The sequence below is a fragment of the Oryzias latipes genome, chromosome 21, assembly GCF_002234675.1.
Source record: "Oryzias latipes chromosome 21, ASM223467v1".
Classification (NCBI taxonomy): domain Eukaryota; kingdom Metazoa; phylum Chordata; class Actinopteri; order Beloniformes; family Adrianichthyidae; genus Oryzias; species Oryzias latipes.
In genome coordinates, this window is record NC_019879.2 from 24,064,235 (window position 1) to 24,077,924 (window position 13,690).

A 13,690-nucleotide genomic window follows, 5' to 3' on the forward strand; every position below is an offset into this window, starting at 1 on the left:
TAAAAACATTGACTCCTCTGCTTTTCCCTCATAGTGTAAAAATAAATGCTTATTATTCAAAGCTTAATTCCTTTGAACTTCACCTTTACTTGGTTTAATTCTTACAGTTAGGCTCAAATCCCATAAACTCCAGGATGCTGTAAAACCAGCCGGGCCAGTAAAATCCATATTTCATTATTGCTAGTTGGACATTTATTTTTAATGCCCACTAAAAAAAATAAAACCTCTTTGTGGAAATTAGGCCTAGTTAGGGTGCATTACACTACAAATAAAACAATTGGCTTCAACATCATGTATCTCTTAGAAGACAGTTTAACAGTTTTAGAGAATGATTTTAAAAAAATTGGAAAAGCTTCACCATGTAGCTCTGCTTTATTCATTTTATTTTTTACAAATGTTACCTTTATGAGACAAAATACTGACTCTCTCAAATTTCAGGCTGAAATTTGTATCTGAATTGAATGACAAAGTAATCCACATGCATGGGTTTTTATTGAGCTCAAATGCAAATGCAGGCAATCATGGAGATTTGCTGTTGATGGTTAAAGCATAAAGCTGTTATTCACCACAGTGTGTTTTAGAAATGGTGGATGGTCTGCTTTGTCCAGTGGAAGACTCTGCTATTGGTTGAGTCTTATTTATTATGTTATTTCTGTCCTCTTCCCAATATATCTACATCAGCCCCGGGAGCCATTGGCTTTGTTCTCAGGATTTATTCTTGCTCTGGGGCCAAATACACATTCAGATAGGAAGACATTTTAACGTCTGATTGCATATCATCAGGTTTGAAAAGAAAAGTAAATCACTGAATGCATTTGTAACAACTTTACATAATCAAACCTTTTTAAGATGCACAGGTGTGAAAGATTCATTATGTAATATACAGATTTTTAAATTGAGGTAAGAATAAATATAGAGGCTAAACTTGGTTATAAGTATCATTTTATGAATTCTCTTGTCTCTATTACAAGTAATGTCATATTTGATACACGCATTTCTGAGACCCCTATCTGATTAACTTCCAAACTGTCCTTACAAACCCGTTGTAAACAACTTTGTCCGTTTTCTGCCCTGCAGTTCATCATCCTTCCACTAGAGGCAGTAGAAGAGCTTTTCCTGCTCATTTCAAAACGGCTGCTTCCACGACATCTCGAACACTTTTTGCTCATTTACAAAACTTTACGGTGAAGATAACTCACTTAGTAGTTTACAATTTTTTTAAATGACTTCTTACTGCATTGAAAGAATGCAATTTTTTAAAAATTAATTATTTATAATACAGTTGCACCACGGTAACAATGTGTTTCAAAGTGAGACAGTAAATTTTGTTTTATAAGTTGTTTTTTCCTGAAGACTCAAGTCAATATTTTTGCATCTTAGACTAATATTAGCAAAAACATAGCATATTTTATGCTATGTTTTTGCTTCTCAACAAGTTGGACAGATGATGAATACGCAACAACAGAAATGTACATACAAATAAAAAATAATTCAAATCTATGAAGAAAAGATTAAATTAATATCAATTAATATTCAATATGACTGCAATCTAAAAACAAGTATGAATGCTACCAAACAAAAAGACCAGTTTTTGATCTCTTATCAACCTCCCCTCTCAGTGGGAACACTAAAAATGTCTGGGTTTCTAAAATTACTTACAACGCAAAATAACCAGTGGACTTATTTTAAATTAAAAGCACAACATAGACCCTCTGATTGCCTCAAAGTTTGATAAATGCATTTAAATTTCTGGTTTTACCTCATAGTGGAGGCCCCTAACAAGCACTGAAAAGAAGTTAACAGATAAGTAATCGGATTACAAACAACACATTTATTTAGGAAATGTCAAAAACAATGTTGAACATTTTTCCACGGCCATTTGCTCACTTCATCCGTTAAATAAAGAAAATGTTCATGTCGCAGGCGTTCAAGAACCAAGAAAACCACCTTTGCAGAACTCGTTAGTTCAACAGTGTGACTACTGTTAATTAGCACTTGTCAGCATCATCCATTGTTTTGTGTATTTTTTTGGATACTTGATCATTTTTTGGGCAATAAGACCAGCAGGTACTGGCACAGATGAGAATGAAACAGATGGAGTTGTTACTAAAACAAAAGAAACTTGGTTCCTCTCTGTGAAAATAGAAATGAAAACGATAGTCTTATCTTTTGGATGGAAAATTGGTCATTACAAACTTAGGTGGGTCCAACAAAAACGGCCATTTTCTATTAATAAACATTAATAAAATGTGACGTTGTGTTAAACTAACACTGCGCTGCAGATTGAGGCTGTTTTTTGAACCCTTCCACATAAGAAAGGGTGAATTCTGTAGAAGTAGCATTTAAGTTTTCCTTTGGTAGTGAATCCTTTTAGGTTTAAGCTTCCATCACCTTTAACTTTCTGGAGAACAGCCTGGAAGAGGAAACAGACAGATATTAAAGAGGTTTCTTATAACTGAAAGGGGCCGCTGGGAATAAGCCGAGAGGTATCACAAGGATTAAAGCGGTGAAACTAAGGAAGGATGAGGCTTTCTCCAAAACATTTGACAACTTAAACCCCACGACACTTCTAGGAGTGGACACACACACTGAAATGCAGGCAGAACCCATATGAGCTGGAAATTCTCAGGGGAAAAAATGGGCTGGAACACGTTGAAGATTTTTCCTGTCTCAATAGAGGAGTTGATGCATTGCTGTTTGTTGTCTTTGCGGTCTTATCGACGGGATTTCTTATTAGCTGAGGAGATTTTTCTGAGTGTAGAGAACAGCTGCCAAATCTGAACCCATCTGGACCTGAGAGAGACTTCGCATCACGTTACGATACCGCCCCACGTCCACCAGGGGGCTCAACCTCCTCCTGCTCCTCTCCCTGTCCAGCTGCCACTGCTCTCTGCGCCCCTGCAGCGCCTCCGCAGGACCCGAGCTCACCAAATGTCCAGCCTGCTCATCTTCTTCACACAGCAGCTCTGACAGGCCCTCTTTCAGAGCCAGCACCTCCTTTTCCAAAGCCATGGCAAACATTTGAGCCGTCCTCTGACCTCTTGTGCATTTGGCAGGCCGGATGAGGCAGGACGCAGGCAGGAACGCCAACAGCAAATCCAAAAACTGCAGCATTTGTAGGTGGCTGCAAAGGAACAGATTTAGCAGGTGATTAAAACAAAATGCTGGCTTAAAGAAAGCTCATTTTCAGGATGTTTAACATTTCTTTTTAAAAGTCAGCCAATTCCACAACCACATGTGAAGATGTGCACGGTGTATTTGCAGAACTTGTAATTTTAAGTGCTGTGCTCGGCAGAGCAGCATTACCTCTTTGATATTCAGGTGAATTTCGGGACACATCTCTCAGTCAGCTTCAAAGCCTCGTCAACGCTGCTAATGTAAATTCAGCGGCACCTACTCCTGTGTGAAGAGCTACCTTTTTGCCCTATTTAATTAAAACTGTACAATGCACTGCGCGGAGGGGAGATGTAAAAGTAGATAATTTAACAGCAAATCCCTTTTTTGGGGGGGTTATGGAGCTTTGCACGACTCAAAATGAACACGGACTACGCGGAAAAAGGAAGTTCTTGAACAAAAAGGAGAAAACTTTAAAAAGGAAGCTTAAGCCAAATGTGAAGGCTTATTAAATTAAAGTGCACACTTGGGAGGGTCACGGTTTTGTAGGTTAATTTGAACAGTGAGAGATAGAAAATCACAAAGAAAATCAGGATGTTAAAGATGTTATATACAATTATTTGCATTTCACTGAGGGAAATAAGTATCTGAACCCTCTTGTTGGGAAAAACTTACTACTTTGTGGTCAAATCCTTATTAGCACAGAGATCAGACATTTCTTGTAGTTGATGAGCAGGTTTCTGCACATATCTGGAGTAATTCTGGTCCCCTCTTCTTCACAAATAACTACTGAATCTTAAAGATTTGGTGGCTGTTGCTTAGCAACTCTGAGCTTCAGCTCTCTCCATAGGTTTTTCTATAGGACTGAGGTACAGAAACTTGCTTCTTCCTCTGCCATTCCTTGGTTGACTGGCTGTTAGATTTGGGTCATTATCCTGTTGGAAGAACCCTCCATGACAAATTTTTTGGAGGGAAGGAAGTTCTCATTCAGGATTTGATGGTACATTGTCCCGTTCATCCTCCCATCCACACGGTGAAGTTGCCCTGTGCAGAAAAACACCCCCTAGAGCATAATGCTTCCTCCTCCATGCTTGACAGTGGGGATGGTTTTCTTGGGGATCATAGGGAGCATTTCTCTGCCTCCAAACAAGACGTGTTGACTTCATGCCAAAGAGGTCAATTTTGGTCAACTCTGACCGTGGCATCTTCTCCCAACCACCCTCCAAATCAGGCATGTCCAAGTCCCTGCCTGTGGGCCGAATTCCCACCAGCCTGTAGGCTCCTGTCATAAAATCTGTCATTTATGGCCCTCAGCATTTTCTAAAAACTGTGTGTACAATATCTTGATGTTGTGATTAAAAAAAAATTGTTACAAGCCATTTTAAACCTGTGGCAACACCATTGCGCGACCCTTCAGTTCTGAAATATCGACTGTAAACTTAAAAATAGTAAAGTTCACAGCAAGAGCCGCCGCTTTCAGGGCAAGTGAAAATTGGAGACTTTGAAGTAAAAATACAAAACATATGTGCCCGCCTAAAATACAAAGAGATCAGGTGTTTCTTTAAGGAGTCCAGTATAAAGAGGCACTTCGAGACGAGACATGCTAACTACGCCAAGCTAACTGGGAAAGAACCATGAACGGTCTTTAAATATAAGATTCAGAGTCATTTTGATAAAAAAATATATTTTGCTGTTTTTCTGTTGTACGTGAAGGAATAAGTATACCATTGTATTCATATGTCCATTGAATAGTTCATTTGCATTTAATGTTGAAGATTCAAATAATGCAGGCTGAATGCCTCACAGATATTTACCTCATCAAATCTGGCCCTTTTTGCAGAAAGGTTTGGACACCCCCGCTCTAAATCATGACAGTGTTCATTGGCAAACTTCAGGCAGGCCTGCACGTGTGTCTTCTTAGGGAGGGGAGACTTTGCCAGCACTGCAAGATGTTAAACCCTTCCAGTTTAAAGTACTACCAATGATTTTTTTGGGGAGGGTGGTCCCAGCTGCTTTGAGATCATCAACTAACTCCTGCATGTTGATTTTATTTCTCACTGTTCTCATGATTATGGAAACCCAACCAGGTAAGATATGGTTTGGAGTCCCAGACCTACAGGTGGAATGATGGTCATATTCTTGTATTTTGGCTCCAACAGTTGTCACGGTAACCCCCAGCTTCTTTCTGGTGTTTTTTTTTACTCTATTCTGGTCTTGTGCAGGTCTACAATCTTCTCCTTACAGAGATGTCCAAATCCAGGCCTCGAAGGCCAGCGTCCTACATGTATTCCAACCAACCAACCATTGAAGCTCCCCATTGGCTAAACACACCTGATCCAGGTAATCAGCAGCGAATAAGGTAAAATTTCTGCAGGTTTGCTCTTTCCCATGATGGAGAGCTTGGAGTCTGACTGAGTCTGTGGACAGGTTTATTTTCTACAAGTGATCAGTTCAAACAGGTGTCTTCAATTCAGGTGGCGGGTTGATTAGGAGAGAAACTGGACCCAGAATTCTTAATGGTTACTTGGGGATCAAATACTTACTTCCTTTATTAAAATGCAAATAAGTCTATATAAATAATTTAAAGTAGATGTATTGATTTTCTTTGTGATTTTTTATTTCTCACTGTTCCAATAAACCCACCATTAAGATGACAGATAATCAATTTCTTTTTAAGTGGGCTAACAAAGAAAGTCATCAAATACTTATTTCCTTCATTTTATATTCCCCAAAAAACCTTCAACTACATTTGTTGTTATTACTCTTCTGTCTTTTTTTGTTGTATTTAAAACTGACCAAAAAAGATGGTTTGAAATTAGTGGCTTCAACCAAATAGAAGGATTTACCAGGAATGGATGATGAGTTGACCCTGGAAAGGAGTGATCTGATTCCAGCAAAGCAGCATGGGGGTGGCTGGTTGTTGACCCTCTAACAGAAAGTACTGGGAGAACGCTTCTATCTTCTTGCAACTCAACTTCTTCTGAAGCCAGCCGTCTAAATCTCCCAAGCTGTAGTCTGGAGAGTCGATGTGCAAGACCCAGCGATCCAGCACCACCATCAGACTCAGCAAATCCTCCTTAACCTCATCTAGAAACGGCAAAAAAAGCACAGATTGAACTTCAGATTTCTGTAGCGTGAAGGTGTGAGTTTGTGTGCCGTTTACCTGTTTGCTGCTGGGGGATTTTCAGCAGCTGGCTTGGAAAAACATCCCGAATGTCTACAATAACTTGACCACAGTGCAGGAACACTGATGTTGAGTTGCTCACAAGGCAGGAAGCATCTGTTTTCTGCGAGTAATGGAGCGTGACGCCGCACTTGACACAGCCAGAGTTCAGCAGATTCGCCAGCCTGGTCACTGCGGTCACAGCCAGTCTGCATGTGTTGAGATCATTGCTGGCAACGTGCTGCTTACATCTTTTGGCTGGAGGCTCCGAAAACGTGGAGGCAGATGAGGAGGTGGATGGTGTCGGGGGGCAGGGCGCGGTGAGCCAGAACGCTTGGCTCCGAGTCTGGATTACTGCAGGCGTTGAGCTCTGGCCCGTCTCTGACAGAAGGGATAAGCTCACGGTGCTCAGTGGTCTGAAACACACACGCACAAAAACACACACACACACATCCATATCAATTAGTTTTCACACGTGTAGCAGAAAAATTGGCCTCGACGTGGAATAGCAAACTGAAGTGAGCCCTGAATATAATTCTGCACAGCTTGTGTGTTAATGAACAGGTGTATCCAGGTGGCTAAGTTACATCAGCTGAGCAGGAGCAACAATCCAAACAGCAGCGACTCCTGAGGCTGTCATGTCAGGAGTACTTCTCCTCCACATGTTCTCAGATGCAAAAAAATAAAAGGCACGAACAATTGGTTGGGAAAAAAAACAGACAGCCTCTTTTTCCCCACATAAGGGGTTTGGAGAGTTTCTAAAAACCTGTTACTATGGTGACCATTCTGGATCTGCCTTGAATATGAAGGGTGGTATTTCTTTTCATAACTAAACCATTCGCAAACTTCACGTTTCACCTTGGTTAAATCAAACCAGACTGAAATTTTAATCCATGGATAATTTCATTTTCCTTGTGACTCATTTTGATTGTAAAGATTATGAGCTCTTCACCCAAACATGTACCCGCCCCCTTTTGACCCGCCCTCACTGACCAAGCGGCTGCTACATACCCCTCACTCTCCCCGCCATCCTTGTCAGAGCTGCACAGGACAAATTCATAACAGAATTACATTAAATAAAAACTTTTGAAATGTACATTTTTTCCCAAAATGTTGGTTTTATCAATCTCCATAGAAACCATTTTATATTTTAGTCGCCTGGGGGGTAACAAACAGGTCTATGTCACTTTAAGAAGAATTGACAGAAGTAGGTTTAGGATTTTGTTGATAACAGAGGTTTTGCTCGTAACCACGCCCACGTTCCTAAAATCTTCAAATCTTATGTCATATTGTTTCGTTCAGCTTGAGCCAACCATTCATATGTTACATTTTCACAATATATAGATAAAGCGTATGTGGGCAAAATAGAAACGCCACGTCTGCAAGCTTACCATGCCAACACCGTTCAAAATCTACAAACTTTAAAATCAGCATTTTTTTCCCAAGTAGCTTCCCAATAATGGAGTTAGGACGCGATAGATTGAACTAAACTAGGAGGGGTTTAAAGTTGTAACTGGCACTAAATGTAATCTTTGGTTGTGTCCGAATTCCCACCCTCACCCCTAACTACTAAAAAACGATATAGAGCGCCACTATAAAGTGCCCGGAATTTTAAAAGCAATTCGGACATTATGGTCACTACTTTTTTTTTTTTTTAACGGCGGACGTCATCGATTTGATGAAGTGAAAATCTAATTAATATGGGCCATTATTTATGAGTCCACTGTCTTCTGAAGATAAAAACGTTGATGATTTATTTAAAAAAAACAGATTTAACTACATTTTTTGGGCAAAAACTGTTCCGACGCAATGCATTGTGGTCTATATTCATCAATCTAGTCAGCATTGATGCACACTGGTTTTCCGCAGAGACTTCTGGGAAATTTCTAGGGCAATTGGAATTGTAGATTCGGACAGCACTACAAAATGGCAAACACACTATATAGTGCATTAGATATATTTTTATGTATATATATATATATATTTCAAGATGGCAGCCTATCACTGAGGTCAAAGGTCAATGAAACGGTTGTAGACCTAACCTGGCAGTATGTGGGTGGAATTATTTAAAGATCGCTCATACAAAAGAGTTCTTCTCCCATTTTGTGGGAAAATTGCTAAATTTCACACTTTATGGTGTGAAATAGCCACACTACAAAATAGCCACCAAGCCGTAGGTCCTGTGGCCATCCCATAATAATTTCAAAACCTCTTTCCGATATTACTGACACGTGTGTTGTGATTTTTTTAGTCAGTTTGTAAAATATTACGTATTTTTGATTCTTATATGAGATTTTGACCCCATTGTTTTTTTTCTTGTTTTTTTTTTTGCTGTTTTCCCGCGCTGTGATGTCATGATTTTTTGGGGCGGGGTTGTTCACTATGCTCAAAATTCATTTTCACCAGGTCCAGTGATCCCTTGCTATAACGCGGTTTGCTTTTCACGGTTTCGCTACTTCACGGATTTGCATCGTGCATTGTGTTCTGCATTCTGATTGGCTAAAAAGTCATTCCGCTTCTTCTCTACCTGTGCGTCAATAACGTTGCAGTTTAATATGTACAAGTACGTACAACAGCTTGCCAAATTTTCATTACTACGTGCAAATTCTCTTGATGGTGGCATGTCGGAGTATAAGGATCTTTTTGCAAAGCAGAAAAAAGAGCGACAACAACTGCCTATCACTATGTTCTTCTCCCGAACAAACACAGCTGCACCGCGGGCTTCAAAAGAAGAAAACACTGCAGAGGAGTCAGGATGCAGCGGCTCAGTCTGTAGAGCAGTGAAATACACCTGAGTCACTATTTGTCCCACTGTACTTTGTATTTTTTTCATAATCATTTTAAATTTTCTCCCGTTTAATCCAATACTCGGGACGCGGTGGGCGGGGCTAATCTCCGCGATTTGAAGCCTTCTGTTCACATTCATTAAAATTATTATTTGACAGTACAGTACAGAGTTATTTGTTGAAAAAAAGGTTTCTAAAGTACTTTTATTTGTGAAACAAATGCTTGAGCCTGTAAATTGGTTTGTTCTTTCTTTTCAATGTATAATAGAGTATTTAATTGTATAATAATAGTTTAAAAAAATAAAGGTTTCTACTTCACGGATTTTGCCTATCACGGGGTCTTTTTGGAACGCAACCCCCGCGAAAAACAAGGGTTTACTGTACTAGATGCTTGGTGAGTTTGTGAGTACCTGGCGGGGGCCAACAATTCTGCTTAAAGGCGCAGCAAGAAGTAAGAGTTGCAAAAACCATCTGGTCCTTGCAGTCCAGGACCACTGCAGGGCATAATGAAAAAGCCATATTTACACAGTGTAGTCAGCGGTCAGCGTCACTCCCACAACCATCTGCTCTCCGGTGATCCGATGCCAGAGCTTCTCAATCCGGGGTTTTGCAGACACTGCTGGCCTTTCCGTCCGATCATCAGTGGAGGTCTGCTCCTTTGACTCCTCGTCACAGTCCCACAGAGGAATAAGACCTTCCTAAAAAGAGGAGGTGAAAACCAAAATCAGCGAGTTTACCGTCCATCTCAGCTCATAAAATCAGTTCCCGTTACGTGAAACAGGAGTTTTTGCTGCTGCTTGTGAACGAAACGTTCAAAGTCAGTCAGTGCTGCAGATTCAGCCGACGAAGACAGCAGACTGAGAGAAGGGGGAGCACACATTACAAACTAACATTACAATCATGAAATGATTCAAATAACACACAGTTTTGAGCTTCAATGTCCATTTCAGGTTAAGTATTCAAAGTGAAATTACACTGAAGGGTGCTCAAAGGTCCTCACAGTCAGAATTATGGTCTACAGTTCAAGAGCATTTTAATTTGGGCTAAATTTTTGAAGTTTAAAGTTGTACAAAAGTAATATTAAATAATGTTTTTTGATCTCACGTGTGCTGTATGCGATTGAGATGTCAATTTCCATGCGGGAACCTCCCAAAGGGATAAAATAAAGTTGTCTATCCTATCCTATCCTCAGTATAGTGCAATAACATACCCCGAGAGGGTATTTTCATAAGAAACAACTTGAATTTCTCTCTTCAAAATGTAAACTATACCTAAAACAATAACAGAAATATATTTTCAGGATGTGCTTTTACAAGATTCAATGAAGAACAAAATACCACATATTTTATTGTTTGTTTGTTTTTTTAAAACAGGATTTGAATCTTTAGTTTTCCAACATCCTAAAGACCCACTCTGATCATCTTTTGATGCACTGCCAATGGTCATTTAATTATGATTATGTCATTTCTTGGCGAGTTCAAAAAACCTGTGTCGTTTTCTAGGACATAGTTTCTGCAGAGCGGCAGGAGTTTATTCGAAATCAACCTCTGAGTTGTCAGCAGGACTGTTAGCGCAGCGTGAACTCACCCCTGCTTCCCGACATCCATCTGTTCAAATGCTCTACCGCTAGCTTACAGCCCCTCACACCTCCATCCTAACATTAACGGCGCAACAAAAATGTTGCTATCCAGATGTACAGTTTTGATCCAGAGGAGGAAAACAGAAACAGACATGGATCTATTTGTCTGCAAGTGGATGCATCAGAATGGAGCGGAGCAGGGAGCTTTTGGGCCGCCCAGTATATTTTCTACGTCACAAATAAGCTCTTTTTCAAACTTCTTTATTTTATTTTTTTTTTTTTTGCTCCTGATTCACAACATTCTGATTACATAAATTAAATAAATACTCAGAAATATAATTTTAGGACAATTATCTTTATATGCGTCCTCCATCATGAGAAAAATGCCCAAAAACACAATTTTTATCTGAATGGGTTTTCAAAATCTGTGAACTGTAAATTAAAAAATTTAAATTAAATTAAATTAAATCAAATAAAAAATATTTTGAATCAAACTAACAGTTTTGAATCTGCATTGTTGTTTTTTTCTGATAAGTATCGTCAATTGGCATAGAATAAAAACACAACAAATAGAAAGAACTGATCTTATGGAAACTAAGACCAAATAAGGTATTTTTAAAATGACTGTTTATCCAGTTAGATGAAGAATACCTGCTCATGCTGGGTGATAAGGGTCTTCCTTTCTGAGGCCAAATCAGTGAGGACTTGGAGTGCTTGATGAATGACTCTGTTCTTGACTCTCTCTTCTTTCTGGAGATCTTGAAGAACAATCAGTCCGCTCTAAATGTAAAAGCAAACATTGTGTTTGACACATATGTGAGCGGTCGGCCTCTGATCGGAAGATTGCAGGTCTGATTCCCACCTTGCCCACCCAAGTGACACTGAACCCCACCTTGCCCCCGGCGGTGGGTTGGCACCAGTGTTCGCCATCAGTGTGTGAATGTGTGTGTGAATGAGTTTGTGACTGTGAAGCGCTTTGGGCCTTCAAGGAAGTTAGAAAAGCGCTATCTAAGTATACGCCATTTACCATATCATATCTGTTATTTTAAAAACAAACATTGTGTTTAATACACAGAACATATCATATCACTTAACACGTGTAAACTTGAACATCTTCAGTGTGGAAAGAAAAAGTGGCGCAGAAAACTTATATATTCTTGTTTACTTTGAAAGTCTACAAATATTATTTATTCAATCAAATTCGTTTTTAGGAAATGTTCATAAAAAACGTAGTATTTACTGCTACTGTTGCTAATCTATAAATGGGAGCCACTTCTCTACGTTTCTAATGAGCGTGTTTTTTTGAGGAACCCGAGTCCCCGGAGAAAAGCCATGCAAGCACGGGGAGAACATGCAAACTCCACACAGAAAGAACCCAACCAGGATTTAAACCAGGCGTGAACACAACTGCTGTGAAGCGAGCTAACCACCGCACCACTGTGAAGCCAATGTCACCACACAGGAGCCAGTAATCCCACCTGTAATCTGGATTCTAAAGCTTGAAGAGTAAGACGGGAGTTCTCTGGAGATGGTAACGTTTTCTTTGGCACGTCAGGGTCCTGACCACCCTGAAACATGGACACATCTTTAATTAATAGCACTGCTTGAAAAAAAACTATTAAAAGATATATACATTGTGTTAAGAAAAAGGGCCTTACAGCGTAGAAAATGCCACAAATGTCAGTGATTAGAAAATGTTTCTTTAGCTCCTCTGATACTCCTTGATCATCAAAAACTAGCAGCAATTGATCGGTTCCACATTGAAGAAAGTCACCGATGTGGACGGAGCTGACACATGACCACTGGGAGGCTACCTGGAGAGGGAAAAAAAACAGTTTTTAGAAAACACAGACACTACAGACTACCCTCAAATATTTAAACCAGTCTTACATGCCTGAAAGGTGTCCTTCCAAACGGCGCAAACGTTCCCCCGGCGGAAGGATAACACAAAAAGGGTGCCGTTTCTTCCCAAGTCAGCCACTTGAATGTCTTCTGCTTGCTCAAAGGGCAGTGGGCAGGCATCCTTTGCAATTCCATTCTCAAAATAAACAAGTTGTTTACTTGAAGTTGCTGCAACCAGATTGCATTTTAACACAGCATCTGCTCGGTCAGCTTGGAGCACCAGGATGCTCTCTGTGATACCCACATAGGGATGTGGTAAAATCATGGTGCCATCAAACACTTGTCCATCACCAACCAAATAGGCCAGGGTTGAGCTCGTGGGCTGGTTGTTTGCACCCCCCTCCGGCTGTCCAATAATAAAGGCCTGGGGTTTACAGAGGGGAAGCTCTCCAAAAACGCAGGAAGACATGGAAATGGGAATCTGTCTAACCCCTTCTGCCTGCAGTGATGTATAAAAGATACAGCTGTCGTGGATCCACATCACCGTGGGGCCCTGAAGGATGCTCACCCTGTCAGTCATCTGGTAGGAGAGTTTAAACTCAACGCGTGGCTCCAGCTGATCAGAGGAGCTCACTGTGAGAAGACTGTACTTAAAGGCGTCTGCTTTCCCGGTCCTCCTTGTTACCAGAACACAGGCAGTTCTGACTCTCCTCTGAACGTCCACGGCACATGTGCACTTCACGATGTTGACGCACGCGGAGGCTTTCCTGCCGATGACAGCTGATCCCTGTGCTGCGTTCACGAACCTGTTGCGATCCGGCTCAAAAACTAGTTTTCGGAGAAGCAGCTCGGTTCTTTCGCCCCAGGTTTCAGATCTACTTCGCTTACAGATGAAACCCATTAAATGACCACCGTGTGAAACGCGACAGGCGATCGAATCGTCAAATATATCCATAATAAAACAGACAGAACGTAATAACTTAGTTTCTGCGTGATTCACCCTATGCATATGACAGTCATTAATGTCATATTTGCAACATTCACTACAAACGACTTGCACTTAAATTAATAGATAGTCGTAAAATTTCATTTAGTACAAAAAAGAACAGCTAACCTATAATAGTTTTAATGCCGGTTTGTCGTAAAGTCAAAATAGCGCGCGCCAACTAAAATCTTTACTTCCTGTTAGCCCAGATGCATTGTGGG

The 13,690-nt window shown here is 40.3% G+C and overlaps 1 protein-coding gene across 1 annotated transcript; it reads right to left on the bottom strand.

Moving 5' to 3' along the window:
• Positions 1 to 357: 357 nt before the first annotated feature.
• fancb (Fanconi anemia complementation group B) lies at positions 358 to 13,631 on the bottom strand. The gene is made up of 8 exons (XM_011489858.3): positions 12,537 to 13,631; positions 12,301 to 12,456; positions 12,121 to 12,210; positions 11,294 to 11,422; positions 9,589 to 9,761; positions 6,278 to 6,693; positions 5,961 to 6,201; positions 358 to 3,124 (listed from the first exon to the last, which is right to left on the bottom strand). The coding sequence occupies exons 1-8, from the start codon at positions 13,491 to 13,493 to the stop codon at positions 2,734 to 2,736; spliced, it is 2,553 nt and encodes an 850-aa protein (XP_011488160.1). The 5' UTR covers positions 13,494 to 13,631; the 3' UTR covers positions 358 to 2,733.
• Positions 13,632 to 13,690: the final 59 nt, after the last annotated feature.

Coding starts and splice junctions, on each gene's coding strand:
- fancb (XM_011489858.3), bottom strand. CDS start 13,493: ATGCATAGGGTGAATCACGCAGAAACTAAGTTATTACGTTCTGTCTGT. Junction 12,457..12,536: donor TTTGGAAGGACACCTTTCAG/GCATGTAAGACT, acceptor TTCCCTCTCCAG/GTAGCCTCCCAGTGGTCATG. Junction 6,202..6,277: donor AATCCCCCAGCAGCAAACAG/GTAAACGGCACA, acceptor TGCCGTTTCTAG/ATGAGGTTAAGGAGGATTTG.